Source organism: Lontra canadensis, unplaced genomic scaffold (assembly GCF_010015895.1).
Source record: "Lontra canadensis isolate GAN:19392208 unplaced genomic scaffold, GSC_riverotter_1.0 scaffold1, whole genome shotgun sequence".
Classification (NCBI taxonomy): Eukaryota; Metazoa; Chordata; class Mammalia; order Carnivora; family Mustelidae; genus Lontra; species Lontra canadensis.
In genome coordinates this window covers 37,767,300-37,787,837 of record NW_022630995.1, presented here as the reverse complement: position 1 = coordinate 37,787,837, position 20,538 = coordinate 37,767,300, and the positions used below count along the sequence as shown (strand labels likewise).

General features: G+C 36.4%; 1 protein-coding gene across 6 annotated transcripts in view; it reads right to left on the bottom strand.

Moving 5' to 3' along the window:
• Positions 1 to 20,538, bottom strand: part of ARAP2 (ArfGAP with RhoGAP domain, ankyrin repeat and PH domain 2) — a 183,974-nt gene that overhangs the window by 85,807 nt on the left and 77,629 nt on the right. For all 6 annotated transcript variants that reach the window (XM_032853582.1, XM_032853617.1, XM_032853611.1 and 3 more), the window contains exons 14-19: positions 17,332 to 17,506; positions 16,738 to 16,872; positions 7,690 to 7,834; positions 5,517 to 5,619; positions 4,646 to 4,844; positions 4,400 to 4,463 (exon numbers count right to left, since the gene is read on the bottom strand). In XM_032853582.1, coding sequence (XP_032709473.1) covers positions 4,400 to 4,463; positions 4,646 to 4,844; positions 5,517 to 5,619; positions 7,690 to 7,834; positions 16,738 to 16,872; positions 17,332 to 17,506 — 821 coding nt within the window. The remainder of the gene's footprint in view (positions 1 to 4,399; positions 4,464 to 4,645; positions 4,845 to 5,516; positions 5,620 to 7,689; positions 7,835 to 16,737; positions 16,873 to 17,331; positions 17,507 to 20,538) is intronic.

Here is a 20,538-nt window from a genome sequence, read left to right as displayed (position 1 = left end):
CCTGACTTGCTGATTTTAGCCGTTCTGAGGGGTGTGAGGTGGTATCTCATTGTGGTTTTGATTTGTATTTCCCTGATGTCGAGTGATGTGGAGCATTTTTTCACACGTCTGTTGGCCATCTGGATGTCTTCTTTGCAGAAATGTCTGTTCATGTCCTCTGCCCATTTCTTGATTGGATTATTTGTTCTTTGCGGGTGTTTAGCTTGATAAGTTCTTTATAGATTTTAGATACTAGCCCTTTATCTGAAATGTCGTTTGCAAATATCTTCTCCCATTCTGTCAGTTGTCTTTTGGTTTTATTAACTGTTTCCTTTGCTGTACAAAAGCTTTTGATCTTGGTGAAGTCCCAATAGTTCATTTTTGCCCTTGCTTCCCTTTCCCAGGCTCATTCTTAACTATCACACTTCTGACCTCCCTTCTTTCTGCTTTCTTTTTATTAGGTAAGAATTATATGGAGATATATATATTTTTTTTTTCTAACAAAATATTTTCTAACAAAATGATTTTTTCTAATAAAAGTTTCTCACAAAATGCGGAAATTTTAAATTCTGGTAACTTAATATTATTTACTCAGGATCCTGGTACATTTGTTGACTTAATTCTTGAGAATGATTTGGTGTCAGTAAATTAAGCTTAATTCTTGCTTTATTTTAAGATTTTGTTTGACAGAGAGTGAGAAAGAGGGACAGAGAGTGCACAAGCAGGGGAAGCAGCAGGCAAAGGAAGAGGGAGCAGCAGGCAGAGGAAGAGGGAGAAGCAGGCTCCACAATGAGCAGAGAGCCCAACACAGGACTCAATCCCAGGACCCTGGAGTCACGACCTGAGCCGAAGGCAGATGCTTAACTGACTGAGCCACCCAGGTGCCCCCTAATTCTTGTTTTAAAAGGAAAAGAATCTTTAGGTTGTTAAGTTACAAACTGACCTCACCGTGATTTCAAAATGGATTTGTGAAAATTAATAAAAGAAAATCTAGTTTAGAACGAAGTCAGAAGGCCAGAAGGGGGAGCTCTCATGCATAACCACTAGTTATCTGCAGAACCAAGAGGAAGGGAATCTTGCAAGCCCATACTGCTTGGAACACTTCTTTACCACTCAGGCAGGAGGAAGAAAGGTTTTCTCCTCATCCCCAACTGCCCAGCCAATGAGAAATCATCACAACTCAGCCAATGAAAGGCCGGTATAAACTGCCAGTTTTACTTTGCAAGACTTTATTTATAAACCCACCTCCTTACCCCCACCCCTTCACCCCACAAGTTCCCAAAGACTACTCCTTTTCTTTTGTTCTCCAGACTTGCCTATGCTTCTTTCATTGAAGTGTGCTTGTCCCTAACTACAATTCTCTGTTCCCCAATAAAACCATTTTTGCTGGAATAACTGGAAGCTTTACCTTAAAGGGTAAGAGATTACCCTCCTCAACCCCACATAGGCACCGGAAGGCTATTAAAGTGCTTGAAACAGTGCCTGATACAGTGGGTTTGATACAGATGCTCATCATTATATTTTTGTTATTGTCAGAATATCATTGACTTGAAGAAAATAGCAAAAACAAGGGAAAGCAGGATATAAGCATGCGATAAATATAGTTGTTTTCAAATGGTACATTTTGTATGGCAGCTGTTCAAAGAGATTTAAGGAAAATAACTTGGTTATATATTTGTCCCTGTACTTCTGACACATTCCTTGTTCCTCACTTTAGTAAAAAGGCTTGCAACATAACTTGTTAATAACACATGTAGATAAAAATTTTGGAATTGTCAAAAAGACGATTAAGTAGCTCTGACCATTATTTTGTAATTCCATTAGTTCTCAACTATTCCATGAACTTAGAGTGTAACTGAGTTCACCTACTGATTCCTGCAGTCCAGTGGAAAGGTCAAGATGTTACAAAATAACAAAACGTTTGGTCTTCTGGCTTCCCTATTTTGCATTCATGAGAGAGTACACTGCATGCAATAAGCATTAAATAAAAATTCATCAAACTGATTACAATAATCCTAATTCCTGTTTGCTACATTTTAATCCATGTTTGTAACATTTTAATTAAAACCTAAGTATCATTGGTCAAATCCTTCTTAGCCTGAAAATGATAAAAACAAAACAAAACAAAAAACACTTCAGCTATAGTAACCTGATAATATAAACGATAAAGGCAATAAATTCAACTAACAAGTTGCTGTTGGTTTTTTGTTTAAAAACGTAAGCTCTGGGAGTTCAGACTCCAATTCTGTATTGCTGCCAACATTTTTCCCACCATTATTGTAGGAGGCAACAGGCATTCCATAAATATGAATAGATGACTGTAAAAACTACATTCTGCTAGTACTTTAATGATATAATACTATCTAAACATAATACTACCTCATTGTTACTTGTGAACACATAACGAACAGTACTCTGAAAGTACGATGAAACCATCACCTGGTACCAAAAATGAGAATCTCAGGTATCATGAACCATTATAATCCCAGAAATGAACGAGTAAAAACACTGAATACTAATTATGCCTGTAAATTTAAAAACACCCCCTGACGTAAATATCTAAACAGCAATATGCTTGCTGTCTAAAGCTGTTGATGTCATCCCACGAAACTGAAGAGAAGACAGGTTCAGACAACTGTTGAAAGTCATTATTCATGTCACCAGCAAAGCAAATAACCAAAGGGAAAGCTAATTCAGCTTTATTTTTATATTATAGATGGTTTTGCAAATTATTTTGTACTCTCATAGAGCTAAACATACTACATCACTGTAATTAAGGAATTTTAAATGATAAAGCAAATGATAAAAATTTTTTTAAAAGTTTGTCAAGAGACTCTATCTAAATGTTGTGATTCAACTCAGCGGCTGCTTCCTTGGCTCTTCTTCTGGATCATCCCCCTCCGCTTGATCTCTAATTACTGGAGTCCCTAGAGCTCATCTTCGAGTCTATTTTCGGTCCATACTCTTTGTCTACATGAATCCATCCAGACCATTGGATAAATAACATCAATGTACTGATGACTCTCAAACCTCTATTTCCAGTTGCAACCTCTCCACTTAATTCCAGACTTGTATATCCACATGGCCACTAACTAAGCCCACTTTGCTGTCAAATAGACGTCTCAAGGTTACCATTTCCCATACCAAATTCTCAACCTACTACCCTAAACTTACTAATATCCTAATTCTACTCTCTTATATTTGTTATCTGGAAAAAACAGCATTATCATTCACGTACTTGCTCGGGCCAAAATCTTGGGGTAACCATAACTCTTATGCTCATCTGATCCAACAATAAACCCTCTGGCCTCCTCTGCCTTCACAACAGCTCTAACCACTCAACACTATTTTATTACAACACCATCTCTTGCCGGGCCTCTGTAGCAGCATCCTAAGTGGACACTCACTGTCACTCTTGTACCCCAAGAGCTTACTCATCTAGAATCACAGAAGCACTTTAAACACCAAAGTCAGACCATTCCACTTCCTGGCTTTCAAAATGAGCAGCTTTCCATCACACTTAGAATAAAATTCAAATCTTGACATATTATGATTTGTCAAGGTCCTAATAGGACCTTGACAAAGGTCAAGGTCATAAAGGATTAGGCCCTGAGAAATCTCTGAAATAATTTCTTTCCACCCTCGAACTCCTTCGAATCTCCCAGCCAACAGCAGCTTGTTTGCCGACCGTGAACATGCTAAGCACAGCCCACTGTCAGAGTCTTCAGAACATCTCTGACCTTATCTGACCTTGCACCTGGAACACTCTGTTCAGACCACTCCATGGTTTGCTTCTTCACCTTGTGCACATCTCTAATCAAAGGCCCTCTCTTACCACCCTATCTACAACAGAATACTGCTCCATCATGCTCTCTCTCTTCACCTTATTTTTCTTCAAGCATTTAAAGTTGATGGACATGATACTATGGCATTACTTTTTTTTTGTCTGCTTATATTCTATTTCTACCAGGAGTGCATATACTTCCTGAGGGCATAAACCATGTCCATTTTATTCAGCACTGAATCCCCAGTACCTATAATAGTATCTGATACAGAGTTAGGTGCTTAATATTTGTTGAAAAAATGAATAAATTCAAGAAATCAAGGTTTATTTTTGCAGGACTCACATGCATACCAACACTGAAAACATATTTACAACTGCCAAACTGCTTCCAAATACTTAAATGTGAATGTCTCAAAGTCTACAGAAAAGTACAATTGATCACACTGACTTTTTTGTAACAAACATAAAAATCTGCAAGCTTTATTGGTGTATTCTTTCTACTGAAGAGTGTGTGTGTGTGTGTGTACAAACTTCCAACAGGCTATAAAATAAGGGTTCTTTCTCAAGCACGATAACCAAAACACCCTACTCCCTAGATTTATTGCACTAAATAGTAAAAAGCAAAAATGCACTTACCTCCCTTTTTCTACCAAGAGCAAGACATCCATTTTTTCCCCATTTTGAACCACTGTGCTGATTGCTGGAGAGAGAGGAGAAAAGCATGAATCCATGATTTAAAACATGACACTAAATACCCATTAAGACACAATTATTAATAATACTTAGTCATGTTGGGAAGTCAGGTGTCATAATTTTATGTAAAAGCTACTGTTATCATATGCAATAAAGAAATTTAAGATGAAAGAGGAACAAAAATCTTACTGAGCTCCTGCAGTCTTCTTAAGTGCATTCTATCTTCCTGAACTTCTTGCATTTGAAGACAAAAGCGCAAACTAGACTTTTCCATAGAAAACCAGCCTTTTCTCCACTGATCCAGGGCATGGCAGTCTTTGTAGTAGAGTTGACCAATCAAATCATAGTCGGCTTCTGTTAAGTTTTCAGCAACAAAGGGAACAAAATGCTGTTAAAACAAATACAGAAAAGTAATAAATACAGTGCAAATAGAAAATCCCCTTCCCTACCCACGGACTTGAGGGAAAGCAGAAAAACATGTAAACAAGTTTTTCTACCTAAAATATTTAGAAGTAACCCAAATTTCAAAACAATTATTTAAACTTGCTATCAATCTTAAAACTGCACAGCTATAATGTATTTTCAAATGGCAGCATCTCAAACCACTTTTTTTGATATATATAGAATTGAAATGGGAAGACATCTTCTATGCTGATTTGTGGCATTTTTCAAAATGTTAACCTTCAATGTTTGTCTCCATTTATATCTTTTACTGAATCTGCTCCTTTCCCCTTTATGTATACAATGAATAACATATCTACCTATGAAGAGACATACATAGAAATGACTTCACAATAGTGAAAAGATCTTAATCATCATAACAGGGCCTGAATTCAAAGAATGATTCCTCCAGGGTCCTACATTGTTTTTTTTTCTCTGCTTAAGGCTATAAGAAGGAAACTCATAATCTCTTTTGACTATAACCTTTGAAAACTTAATGAAGTATGGACATTTTTCCCAGAATCTTGTGTAAAATTTCTATGGATCTCTGAAGCTCAACCACAGAACCCAAGTTAAGAGTATTCTCTGGACTTAGGGTAAACATGTAATATTTCATTACCTTGGCTATTGCCTCTGTCCATTTTCTTTGAGCTTGAGATGTTTCAGCTCCAAATAAAAATGCACGTTCTGAGGGTAAATAGATCTCAAAGGTAAAGATGGGCCTGCAGCACACATGAATAAAAAGATAACACTGTTTATGTTTGGCTCTTAGGGAAACAAATAACACAAAAGTCAAGTTTTTTATTAAATTCCCTTTGAAAACCCGATAATGCTTTGAAATCTATCATATTTTTCCAGCAATTAATATTTTAATTCATTTGACTAAATGGAATACACTGTATCAGACAAAAGGAATATCCTTCTGATGACTGAATCACTCTAATGCATGACTGTGTTCATGCCCCGGACACTCATTAGTTGACTAATGCGACAATCCCTTTGGTCTCCTCTTCCCTCCTAGACCAGGCCATCTTGACACCCTTTTTAAAGCAAACACTGTCCAAACCATTCTCTAATCAGCCCTCTTCCTGTCTTACTTCACAGATATTCCTCCCATTATATCATCTTATCCCAAAATTTTATTTCCTTATTTTAGATTTAGAGCAACATCCCAGGTCCTAAATTCTCCCCTGGGACCCTCAACCAGATCTCCAACTATTTCCCGGAATATGTTAAGTACGTTGCTGTTGTTACCTAAAAAAATCTCAAAATACTCCATATCCAAATCATCTTTCTTCCTCTTTTTTACCCCACACTGCTTGTATTTGCCTCATGTTTCCTTTAATTCAGAGGCATCACCATCTATTTCATCAACAAGCTCAAAAACTTGGGGTTTAATTTCTTCTTAACAGCAGCTCTTCATCCCGTCAAGAGAGTTGATCTCATTAGTTCAATCATAACATTCTGTCAACTCACTTTTGATCTCCTCCTCTAGGTAAACTCTCAGTAATTGTGGTCTCTCATCCTCCCATCTCTCTCTCACCACTTCAGCCAGCTTTCTTCCTCAAATACAAATCTAAATAAAATCTCAAAAACCTCTCACTGCCTACATCAATGAGTCCAAACTCTTTAAAGTGCTATTTAAGGAGACTCAGAGTATGGCTGCAATAGATACTTCATAACCTTCTTTCATTGTGGATTGTTTCTCTTGCATGCCTACTTGTATCAGGAACATTCTATCAAGAATGTTTTATTTTAATCAGCATGAATGATTACATAAACTAATATTATTTTAACTTATATTTTATTTACTAATTGAGCAACCAAATATTAGAATGCATTTTATTTTAATATTTCACAGTAAGCCACATTAAGTTTATACTTCATTTGGAATAAAAGCATTATTAAGATTGAAACAAAAACAAATTCAACTAATAATCAGTTTTGTTGATTTACTAGGAAACAATAGTCACTTCATCTAGGATATACTGGTCAGGGTATACTAATGATACTATGTTAAATGTAATATTATGTAAATGACAAAGTTTTGAAAATCTCTTTCTAGTCTCATGAAATTTATATTAAATTATGATGTTTCTATGAAACTGACTTATGCAGATTTTAATATTTAAAATTTTTTATTAATTACATTATAAAATGTAACTTTCACGCCAAGTATCTTAGAGTTTGCTTTTAAAAGTCCTCACAAAAAATTAATAAACCATTCTTCAAGTCAAATATATCAAATAAATAATGCTCACTCTTTTAACTGCAACTTTTTTGAGACCATTAAAATGCTAAAGTAAATCTTTAGGTATTTACTTTAATTTAGCATTTCAATATGCTAAATTTTAATTTAATAATGCTTTAATAATGTAGCATTTCAACATATTAAATATATTTTTTTATTTTAATGCAAATAAGTCATTACTGAATATTTTCCTTTGAATGATAATGTATTAAATGAATGCATAAATTCTGCTACTAGTCCACCATTCAAATCAGTAAATTATAAAAACTTTAGGACTACATGTTCTAGAACGGAATGCTATAAATTTAAGATTAGATGTAAATACATTAGCCTTTCAGAGTACCCAGTATAATATTTTAATTTTCCTACTTTTTAGCAAATTCCCTAAGGAACTTCCAGAAGCTGCAAAATGATTAGGCTTCAAGAAACTATTAAACCCTTCTACAGTAAGTAAATGAAGAATTATCAACAAAACTCTTATTAGGTATGAAAAATATCAGAAACTATTGTTCACCTCCTACCTGTTTAACAGTAGACCTACCCAGTATTTAAATAGAAGTCTTCTTTGTGTACAGCCAGGCAGATAACTTCATTGATGTTAATGGTGCCATTAGGTGCGGTAGACTTATCATTTTCATAGTAACTCAAGAAGCCTCCTTCCAAAACACACCACTTTTTATTTGTCTCTAGAAATTTAAAACAAATCACAAACTGAGTTACATCATAATTCTAATTTTTAAATAATACACAATTTAAATAACAACAGGATTCAAATTTATTAATTTGCTATTTTGTGTAAAGAGTATGCTATTGCTGTGTGGGATATAAAGTCCCTTTCTCCGCTCTTAAAAAATGTACACTCTAGTAACAAGGAATGTACAAGACAAAAATAACGATGATATGGATGACCAGAAAAGCAGACAGATCCATAAGGAGATTGCTGTGAAACAACTCTGAAACAGTAAGGACTGATGTCTGCACTATTCAGAGGAATATATGTAGTGTAAAAAGACAGACTGTGGTCGATGTTGGGTAGGTATGCAAAAGAAGAAAGGGGCCTTAACCTGCCGTGTCCTTAATGCCCTGGTTAGGGAATTTAAATTCACATTGTAAGGGGACTTATACTGTGGCCTGCAGGCCAAATCTATATCATCACCTGTTTTTATAAATAAAGTTTTATTAAAACACAGCCACATGTATTAGCTTATGGATTATCTGTGGCTGTCTAGGCACTATGTGGAGACAGAGGTAAGGTGCCATTCTAGAAACAAAGTGGTTACAGGACATTCTACAGACTCCTAGTTTACCTACAAAAGGAAGCCAGTGATAACTAAGCTCCAAATCCCAACACTCTTAGCAAGAGATAGAATCTTCTGACAACTGATCCCAAACATTTAAAAGAAAGTTTCCAACATAAAAGACAGAGACCAAAACCAAAATAATCAATTTTTTTAAACTATAAGTAATATCAGACTGTCAAGGGAAGATACTGTAGACATAAAACAAGAAAACATGTTCTAAAAAGGAAATTTAAGAACACAAAGAATATATTTTGGTAACTTAAAATGGAATCATGAATTTTAAAAATTTAAAAATTAAAGAGAGAGAGAGAGAGAGAAAGCTTAGAAAAGAAAGTCTCCCAAAAGTAAAACATGAGGGAGAAAAAGACAGTATAAGATGATGGAGCTGTAAGATTATAGAAGTAATATAAGAAGTAATATTACTTTCAGGAAAAAGACTAGATAAAAAGAATTTATCAAAACAAAGAATAATGTCTAAAAATTAAAAAAAAAAAGGAACAAATATGTTTTCCATTAAAGCTGTATTATGCTTGTGCATGTACTGCCTTGGTAAAATAAAAATTAGGGGAAAAATGCTTATAAAGATCACCAATTAGTGTGTTGCTTCCAGATTAGTTAAAAAAAAAAAAAAAAAAAAAACATGAATTTTTGGCCAACTCAAAAGGCATGGTTCCCTAATTGGCAATTCTCAGCAATCTCAAAGGTATGAAAACAAAAGTAGAGAAAATAGAAGAGACTGGCCAAGCTATTTTTTAATGGGTAAAAAGAAATAAACAGTTTTGGAGGGTAGCAAGAATGCTTCTGAAATCACAACTGAGATCCAACTAAAGGTGGAAGAGGGTTGATAAGCCAAAACCGGAAATGATTTGTTTGGGGTTGATGAACAAGAATAACTGAAAGGGTCAAATAAAAATAAGAACTGATCACAACAGTGTTAACCATGGAGCATTACTTTAAAGGTACATAATAAGCCAAATTCCGCTAATGCATCAATTCTGAGAATATCAGTTTGGAAGTACAGTAATACATACAGGTTAACAGAACATCTGAGTCAATGTAGCCATGAGTATCAACAATGGAGCATACACATAGAAATAACATTGTAATAAATGGAATTTAAGCTAAAGACGATTGTTATTGACAATGGAAATGGATACAAAGGGAGGAAAAGTTATTAACTGCTACAACTGAATGGAGACTTAACAGAAGTCAGAAACTACTTCCTAAAGGCCTTCTAATTTCCCTTTTAATTTTGAAGATAAAAGTTTGGGTCGTTTCTAAAAAAAGATATAAAGCCTATCTGTAGAGTGGAATTTAATGGAAGGCTGCGGGGCTGGGAAGAAAGCAGTTGTTTCGGAAACAGGTCTGTTCAGGCTTGTTTTACTCCTATTGAATTCTGGAAAGAAAACAAGATGAGGTGTTTAGCCTCAAGAACCATCAAGAGGAGAAACACTTAAAAGGGCAAAATCCTGAGAGCTTAAGTTCATTGTATTCTGAGTAACTGCCAAATGAAAAGCTGAATCAGAAATGGCAGAGGAAAACAGCACAAAGAATTCCTTGTGGGTACTGGGAAAGAAAGCTCACAGAGACCCGACCAATGCCTAATGGAAGGTAGAGTGGAATTTAATGGAAGAACATTAAATTCCTGTGATAGGAAATCTGGCACTCACTCATTTGGGAAGCAATGAAAAGCTTCTGCCGGATTGTGTCAGTCCTGAACATCTAGGACCGCCAAATCCTGAGTCATAGTACGTACTCTGCGCAGTTCTATGGAAATCATGAAATGCCGTAATTTTTAAATGAATATTCATTGTAGATTTTGAGATATAAGACAAGGAAAAGGCAAAGTATTAACTAACTGGAATTATAAAACTACTTCAAAATAATGTACTCAGATGAAGAGGATAATCCTCATAAAGAATAAAGCAAAAAAATGCACATTTATTGAGTATATAAATAATTACTGGCACAGCTAGGAATCCCACCCCCTGTCTTCAAGCAGTGTGCAGTCCAGTCCAGGAAGAGCTATGTCTGCAGTAATAACCCTAGTGGTGGCGGGGGGGCCTTTCGGGGTTAGAAGCATTCATGGAAGGAAGCCATCCTCAGACTAGAATGATAACTGTATCACAGAGAAGCACAGCTTTTGAAAATAGTTGTTTAATGAAAATAGTTGTTTAATGAAAAGACATTAAAGTAGCGAAAAATACATTTTGAGCTATAACTACTCCATAATCCTGGGGAAAAAACACTGTGAGAAAAGTCAAGGAAAGGGGAAACTGCCAAAAACCGATTTGGCCAGAGAACCAGATTACACATGAAGTTAGCAAATAGGAAAGAAGACCACAGACCCACTGCAGAGGCCAGGCCCCGGGAGTCTTATGTGACAAATGTTCAGGAGTTCATGCCTTTCTCGGCAGACACGTGGGAGTCATTGGAAGGTCTTAAACAAAAAGTGCCAAATGCACGATGCATAAAATAAATGGAAATGCTAGAATCTAATTTTTATGTAAATTCTAATGGAAAACAAATGATAGCTCCTTTAAAAAGGTGAGTACAAACTCATCTTCGGTTAGAAACAGAAGCTTGAGGGGATTTAGTACTATGGCATTATCATCACTATAACCCTTGATTTTTTCTTCTTTTTTTTTTTTTTTTTTTTGGTAACTGGAAATGGGCAAGAGGTCAGACAAAGCAGTCGCAGGTATTTCCTTTGAGGATTTATAGTAACAAAGCTGTGGTAGGAAATCTGGCGCTCGCTCATTTGGGAAGCAATGAAGAGCTCCTGCCGGACTGTGCCAGTCTGCTTAGCTCAATGCACGTAGGCGCTCCTAAGTCTGACTTTGAGAACACACGCTCTCCTACAGAGGAAGTCTCACCGTTCACCAATACCAGAAGTAAAACCGGGACCACAGAAAGGGTAACCCTCAGGACACAAGCTGTTTGTTTGACAAGGGCTGCTGTGTCTGCTGGTGGGAGCGGCTGGAGGGGTCGTTCACTCTTTCTATCCAATCTTGGTATTTAGATCGGAGAAGAAAAACATTACTGGGATTTGCTCCAACACAAGAAAGGACTGCAGAGGCGAGCTACTGAAGTACCATGATGAAGGGACACGGATACTTCTGTTGGGACCGGGGGTCAGCTGCCACCGGGGGGGATCAGAAACAGCTGCATATATAGACGGACCCTCTGCTGTGGCTTCTCCTGATGCTCAGCCCTTCGGTCATCATACTTCGTCTCCACATCGTACGTACGTTAACTCACTGAATCCTCAGAAAAACCCTACTAGGTCAGTTCCATCATACACCCCTCCCTTGTAGCCCGTCCACAGGCACAGAATGGTTACCCGATTGCTCCAAGAGCACACAAGTACTAGCATCAGAGTGGAGAGTAGAACGCAGGCAGCCAAGCTCTGAGAACCAAGCCCCTTGACCACTGAACAATACTGCCTCTCTGTGCCTGTTACGCATTTGGAGCTTATATGTCCATTTTTAAAACATATTAGAGAGTGGAGGTCATAGCTTCTAACACACATGTGCACTGTAAATCCAAGACAGGGAAGGCCAACTATTATTTTTTGAAACCATGAAGCTGTTTCCTGATGAAGGATTTCCTAAACTGATGGCATTCAGCATTCACTGAAAATGAATTCTTTTCACTAGGAATTCTTTTCATTTAAAATAAATGTGGTTTAGGGGCACCTGGGTTGCTCAGTGGGTTAAAGCCTCTGCCTTCAGCTCAGGTCATGATCCCAGGGTCCTGGGATCGAGCCCCGCATCAGGCTCTCTGCTCCGCGGGGAGCCTGCTTCCCTCTGCCTGCCTCCCTGCCTACTTGTGATCTCTCTCTCTCTGTCAAATAAATAATAAATAGAATCTTTAAAAAAAATAAAATAAATGTGGTTTAGCCTTGAACATGTTTAGGCTATATAAGCTAGGCAATGATAGAACAAAAGATCTTCAAAATTCCTCAATGCTAATTTATGAAATTAAATATAAACAAACGATACAGAGTTTCTAGCAAACCACATCAACCACTTTCTTTTTAAAAATCAAACACTGTGTCAACAAATCACAGTAAGACACCAAGGGGAAAAAAATACGGTTGAGAGGAGAAAACAGAAAACAAAACCAGGATGCTATTATTCAGCTCTATACTTAGGTTTAACACGAGCTATCAATCTTTCTTTTCATGAACACTAAATTGATAAGAAAAAAAAATAAAAAGAAAAATACAGATCAGTCTTCATAACCTGAGGCTAGAAGAACTTCAAATCCTGAAAACCTGAACTGACAATCTGAAGCCTCATGTAACTCTCTGAAGACCTGCATGCATTTTCTGCTGACTTTTTTCTTCCTGTTTAATCATTTTGCTCTCTGGTTGTCCTGACAAGCACTGACAGAGTGGTGTGGTCCGGGTGCTTGCCAGTCAGGGGCAAAGGCGACAGCCACACTTTCATCTCTCAATCTTTCCAAATAATTCATTTGTTTCCATAAGGCTGGTGCTCCATAGGAGTAACACCCCTACAGCCTCTTGAGAGAGAAACAACAACAACAAAAACAACAACAACAACAACAACAAAAAAACAGAACTTTGTTTCTTGGTAGTTCAACTTTTTCTTCATTTTAACTCAGACACTTTTTGGACAAAACGTTTTGTGTCAGCAATTACGTGATTTTTTTAATTGGAGTCTAGCTGACATACAATGTTATATTGTTTGTAGTTGTACAACATGCCTTTCAGGTATACAACAGTGATTCGATATTTCTATACACTGTGCAGCACTCACCATGACAAGCATAGCTGTCACTGGCCACTACTTGACACTACACAACATTATTACAATCTCACTATCTTCCCTATGTTGCAGCTTTCATCTCCATGACTTAATTATTTCACAATTGGAAGCCTGTGCCTCTTAATCCCCTTCACCTATTTTCCATTCTCCCCAAACCCCCTCTCCTTTAGCAACCCCTGGTTTGTTCTATTTATGATTTTGTTTCTGGTATTGTTTATTTGTCCATTTGTTTTAGTTTTTAGATTCCATATATAAGTGAATTCATACAGAATTTGGCTTACTGCACTTAGCGTAATGCCCTCTAGGTCCATGATACTGTCTCAAATGGCAAGATAGCATTCTTTTCTATAGCTGAGTAATATTCCATTGTATATCTACACCATGTCTGCTTCATCTATCCTTCTATGGACAGACATTTGGGTTGCTTCCATAACTCAGCTACCAGAAAAAATGCTGCATACACCATTTTGAATTAGTGTGTTTACTTTCTTTGGGTAAATACCCAGTGTTGAATTACCAGATCATATGGTATTCCTATTTTTAATTTCCTGAGGAACCTCCATACTGTGTCCACAGTGGCTACACCAATGCACATTCTTACCAACAGCACATGATGGTTCTTCTCATCTTTCCAACATCTATTTCTTGTCTTTTAGATCCTTGCCATACTGACAGGTATAAGAAGGTTTTGATTTGCACTTCCCTAATGATTAGTGATGTTAAGCATCTTTTCACGTGTCTGTTGACCCACAACTCTTTCTAGGCGCAAGTCAAAAACAAAATATTAACAAGTTTCTTACACTTTTACACTGGTAATAACTTGATAAGAGAAATGGTCACTTACTCAACAAATATTTACACATAACTACTATTGTGTTTTAGGTACTAAAGATTTGATAGTCTTAAATAAGCCAGCAAATGTTAATGTCTCATTGAGCTTTCACCAGAGAGAGAGAGACAGACCAATAAAGGAGGGATCACCTTCATGCAGTAAGTACTGTGACAGAAATAAGAAGAACCCCATGAAAGGAAAGAGCTGCCAGTGATCGTACACTACAGTGGTACTAATCTGATGCCTGAAAAATGAGGAAAAAGCCAGACTAGGGGAAGTGCTCTCCTGGCAAAATGAACAGCAAGTGTCCAAGTCCCGAAGGGCATGTTGCAGAAATGGAGAGGAAAACATTGGGGCCAGGCCTATGAGTGCAGGGAGGACTAATGTGAGATGAAGAGGGAAAGGGACAGGAGGGTCTCTTAGGTCACACCAAGGAACAGGGATATAATCTGTCATGGGAAACTGCTGAAGATACTCAAACAATGAAAATACAAGATCTGATTTATATTTTTAAAGATCACTAAATCTGCTTTTGGAGAATGGTTTGGAATGAAGCTAGGGCAGTTACTGGGAGACAAGTTGTGGGGAGGTGGTTTGCAGGCCAGGCAGGACATGATGGTGGCTGGGCTAAGATTCTTTTAGTGCAGATGGAGAACAGCCAACTGATTCAAGGTCTATTTTGAGTTTGAAATGATAGAACTTGCTGACAAACTGGATGGAAGACATTACCAGGAGATTATTTTCCAATGAAATCGTCTGTTGTGCTACATAGCTAAAGTGCAAAAGCTTAATTTCATATTACTTAAAACAGGATGTTCCCAAATGAGAAAACATCCCCAATTAAATTACAAAGCATGCACCAGTTTCTAATTTGGGAAATAAAGTTTAACAACAACAACAACAAAAATCCATAGTTAATTTATAAAAAATAAAAGTAAAGAATGACTTAGTTACAAGTTTAAAACATAAATTTATTCCTCAAGTGATTAAGAAAAGCAATCTATTTCAAGGAAATATTAAAACAAAGTGTTAAGTCTATAAATATTATAAGCACAAAGTATTTTTTTATTTTTGCCAAAAAATAAATGAAAGCCTATTTTTAGCTGCAAAAGTGTTTAATACACTTTAGTTTTAGAAAGAAAATGTCATATTTTAAATTCCCTATTTCATCTTTTTATAAGTGATTTGAAGGGTAGGTCTAAGATCTCCTACTATTCAGAAAAAAAATACTTTAGAAAACTTATAAACTTATTTATAGTGCATTAACTGCTTAGTATTCAATTATTCTAATAATTACTATAGCCAATTCACAGATTATTCAGGTACTCCCCTCCCCATTTCTGACCAACTTCTGACTACCTAAGGGTTAAATACTGAAGAGCAATAGATTTCAAAAAAAATCTCTATAAAATTTGTCATTTTTATTAGTTTGAATGCAGGAAGACATTTACTAACCAATTGTTGAAAGAACCAAAAACATCTAAATTCAAATCCAGCCACAACACTTTGACCAAGGCCAAAGTGTTACAATAACAATTACAACACAAATCAGATGTAAAATTCTGCTTCCTCCTGAGCTCCTCCATTTTTAATTATGAGGATTACAACTAATGTACGTAAAGTACCTAAAGCAATGCTTTACACATAGTACCTGCTCACTAAAGGATAGCTACTGTTTTCTGGAAAATCTAATAAAGTAGGGCTAATCCCAATATAATTCTACTTAGGGATAGCACTTCTTTGGACACAAAGCATTTATACTGAAATAATCACTTTAAATGCACAAAGATCAGGATTAACACTCCAAAGTCAGTTTTTCATCCTATTGTTCCTTTGATAGAGTAGTACATCTGGATTATGCCACCTAGGGAATTAATACAGGCTCCTAAGCCTCTAAGCGCCCACCACCAATTGGCCTATACAACTTAATCTCTCTTAAAATTGTCTTTGTTCCAGTGAGACAGATCTCATATTTTTCTGCCTGTATTTCCCAAATTAGTTCACATGTATTGACCATGAGACCTGTGTCTTACTCATTTTTGTAATTCCTAATGCTTAGTATACGTTTGACACTAGGAGCTGGATGCAGAGATGGAGAAATGCCTACTGTGACTGCTCAGATAACTCTCCAAACCGAGAATAGGTTGTTAAATTAATTCTCATCATTTTTTTCAAACCACTCTTAAGCTGTATTCTACTCACACACATGCACACTAAAAATCAGAATGAACTACTTCGTATCCCATACAATGCCAACAGAATATATACTGAAAACGTGTCCTTTCTGCCTATGTGTTGACATTTATCTCTATTATCTCCCCAGTTAGGGTGTTTTTCCCTAAGGGAAGGGGCTGAGCTACACATTTCTTTGGAATAACCCTTAAATACTGAAACAGAGTTGGTTGGCCATAAAAAGACATCAGTGAATTCTGTTGAGAATTCACATAGCATTCCGACCCAGTGGTACACCCCTGCTGCAGCGCAAGAAATAGCATATCTGTGCCTTGAAGGATTTATAAATCCTCAAAAAAAAAAAAAATTTCTCTATTGTAAGATCAAATCTAACATCTTAAGGGAAAAAAATCAAAATTTAAACATAATAGTTTTGATAATGAAATAAAGTTTTATCAGATAACAAAGTTGAAAAGAAGCTGAAAGGATACCTTCGAGCAGTTTTTTCTCTGAAGAGAGCTTAGAAGCAGCAGAAGGCGCCTGATACAAAAAATCACAGAGGAACGTGGACTGGGAGGACTCTTGACTTAATCCACCTTCAGAGTGAATGTCATGTTGAGGGAAATCTGGAAAAATTACAGAAATAATACATTTGAAATCTAAAATGTAAATACTTTCCTTTTGTTTATGAATATGTTGGAGAGTTTTCAGCTAGAAGAAAAGTTACTTCAAATTCACCACAGAATATACAGATATTTATTCACATTGCATTGAATTTGCACATAAGCAATTGTTCTGTTTATTAGTCACATATGAAAATCAGAATAAAATTCTGATGAAAGTGATTGGGTGGGATTAACTATTTTAATCTTTAATTTATAAGATTAAAGAAATATAAAAGATTTCCTAAAATTTTCCTTGAAATGAAAGAAAACATGGTCTTCAGCATCTTCTATCTTTTTAATAATCACACTTGTCTTCATTCTGATGGTTTATCTTATTTGAGAAATAAGCAGATTTGTGCTTCAGTCCTTTCAGGGATATATATCAGAAGAGACCAGACTAACGTAGGGACATGGACTGACCGGAGAATTTGTTATGGTAGAGAAATTCCATCTGCAGACTCTGTCCAGCCTTCTTGGCCAGCAGGTAGGGGGTGCTATGCACGGGATCTCCAGTTGTACACATGACATCTGCCCCACTGAACAGCAAAGCCATTGTTTCCAGAACATCTGGTTTCACGACAGCAGCACACAGAGCCTAGTCGTTAAAAGACAATGCACACTTTAAGGGCAGGAAATACAATTCTAGCTATTAAAATGCGTGGAAGTCTGCCGAGCCATTTATAAAATGAAGTTTGTATTTCTTTTTTAACCAAGAAAGCTAATAAGTATGCCCTGAATTAAGCAACAGGTTCAAAAGGCCTGCTTTGTATGAATTTAAATTACAACCTAAGACCTCCGAGTTTTAATTCATTCTTCCGTTGTTGTGATGTTCAGCCTCCGATCCATCATAGTTCCTTAGGAAGACATTTTTTTATGCTTCTGTAGTATGATAATGGCTGGGTGCTCAGAAAATACAAAATATCTAAAATGTCATAATGAAGTATCTGTTAAATGTTTTGTCATATAAATGTTGTAGGTATGTAATGTTTCAGCCTAATTAGGATCTATATAATTTTGTAAAGTACTATTGTGCTCTCAGAATTGGAAAAGTGAGTGCAAAGCCAATCCAGTATCTTTCCTTTTGTGTGGGGTACAGGTGGGGAGGAGGAATGGCAAGCAGCGGTAATGAAACAACACTGACTTCTGTTATATATCATTGTACAAACACTAGCAACTGCTGGAACCTAGTTGTGTGGTTGCTGCTTTTGTTGTTCTTTTGACGTGATGAGCCGCCTTCGTATCTCTTCTCATCCTTCTCATCCTCACTTTACTGGCCTCCCCTTTGCTTCCATACCCTGAGATTTGAGCACCCTGATTCATCTCATTTTTTTTGCCCTGGACTTACCATTTTACCTTCTTCTTGACATGATGTGCCTGGACAGATCACTGGTTAATTCCCCCTCTCCAATGCAACTTCAGAGTAACTGCTCATTAACTATCCCAACAGGCAGAGAAGAGTGTTCAGCCAAGTAGTCCCGTTGACGCACTCACAGTTCCAGCCCTGGACAGTCAACTGTTAAAAAATGTACTCACCTTTCCTACCATGGTCTAGCTGACCTACAGGATTTCGTTTACATCACAATCAAACAGCCCGACCTACCCCTGACTTTGTACCGATATGCCAGGTGATCCCGTCACTTTCCTGGATCTTAGTCTACCTGGTCTGCAACATGGGGGTGTTGGAAAAGATAGCAGCTAAAATCCCATCCACTGCAATAGCCTGTGAATGCCTGCCCCCATTTAATCACTTGTATTTCCTCTTACTCTTTCATCTCCCCACTACAGGTTGCCTTCACAGCACAATGTTTTTGTTATGGTGTATTTATGGACTCTGGCTGCTCACGGTCAGTCTCCCTTCCTTGACTACAACTCTCATGAATAAAAGAAGCACATTTATGTTTTACTACAATTGTATCCCCAGAACCTGAAAAAGAACTCAGGTCTTGTAAGTGTGCAATATATATCTATCCACCACAAACACTGAATGGAAAAAGGGTTGTCTCTTCAACAAATAGTGCTTGGAAACTGGATAACCACATACAGAAAAATGAAGCTGGAGCCTTATCTTACACCGCTCACAAAAATGTCATCAAAAAAGATTAAAGACTTAAACATAAGACCTGATACCTTAAAATTCGTAGAAGAAAACAAAAGAAAAAGTTCCCTGAAATTGGTCTTGACAGTGACTTTTTGGAGACACCACCAAAAGCATAAGCAACAAAAGGAAAAAAAATCAATTTAAGCTGGACTCTATCAAAACTAAAAACTGCTTCACATCTGAAGAAAAATCAACAAAATGAAAAGGCAAACCTGTAGAATGGGAGTCAGAATTTTAAACCATACATTAGATAAGGAGCTAATATCCAAAATAAAGAACTCACAAGCTCAAAAACAATCCAACTTAAAAATGGGCAGAGAAATTGAATAGATGTTTTTCCAAGAAAATATTGAAATGGTCAAAACAGTTACATGAAAAGATGTTCAACAGTATTAATCATCAAAGAAATGCAAATTGAAACCACAATGAAATATTATCTCACACCTATTAGAATGGTATTAGATCTGTAATCTCATATCTATTAGAAGATTATTCACAATAGCCAGTATGCAGAAACAACCTAAGTATCCATCAACAGATGAATGAATAAAGACGATATGCTACACACACACACGAATACTATTCAGACATGAGGCAGAAGGAAATCTTGCCATTTGGGATATGGATGGAACCTGAAGGCATAATGCTGAATGAATTTAGCCAGAGAAAGACAAATATTGTATATTCTATTATTTAGAACCTAAAAAAGCCAAAATCATAGGAACACTGATTAGAATGTGGTTAGCACAGGATGTCTGGGGGGTGGGGAGATGTTGTTTAAGGGTACAAACTTGCAACCAGAAGATAAATAAGTTCTGGAGATCTAATGAACAGCATAGTGGCTATAATCAATAATACTGTATTATTAACTTAAAAATTGCTCAGAGACTAGACCTTAAATGTTCCCATTACAAAAAAGAAATAATGATGTGATGTGATACACATGTCAGCTATAGCCACAGTCGTAATCACACCACAACACATAAATGCACCAAATCAACAGGCTGTTGTAGGTAAATTATATCTCAATTAAAAATATGCCTATTCAATAAAATATGTATTTTTGCAAAAATTATTTGCTGATATTAAGAGTACCATTTTTAAGAAGCCCACTGTATAAATAAATCCCAATAGGTAGACTTCTCTATAATATTCTTAGAAAACTTCAATTGTTAGTAATTAATGTAAAACTCATCTAATGGAAACTGTGTGGTGTGGCAGACAGCACTTTGGGGACATTATTATACCCGCTAATAAGATACCCATCACTATCAAAAAGAAAGAAACCATTAGAGGAAGACATGCCCTAATTTCTAGTTCTCAAATTCTCTAATTTCACCAATTATTTCCCAAAATCCACAACTTACTATTTGCATACTTATTTATAACGGACCTCTCCTCCTGCATAGAATTAATCAAAATCCTTGGCTTATGATAACTTATTATTCCATGTATGTCTGGTATAACTGGTCAATTATAATTATGTAATTAGCACCAACGAAACCACTACCCAAAACAAAATGTCTTAG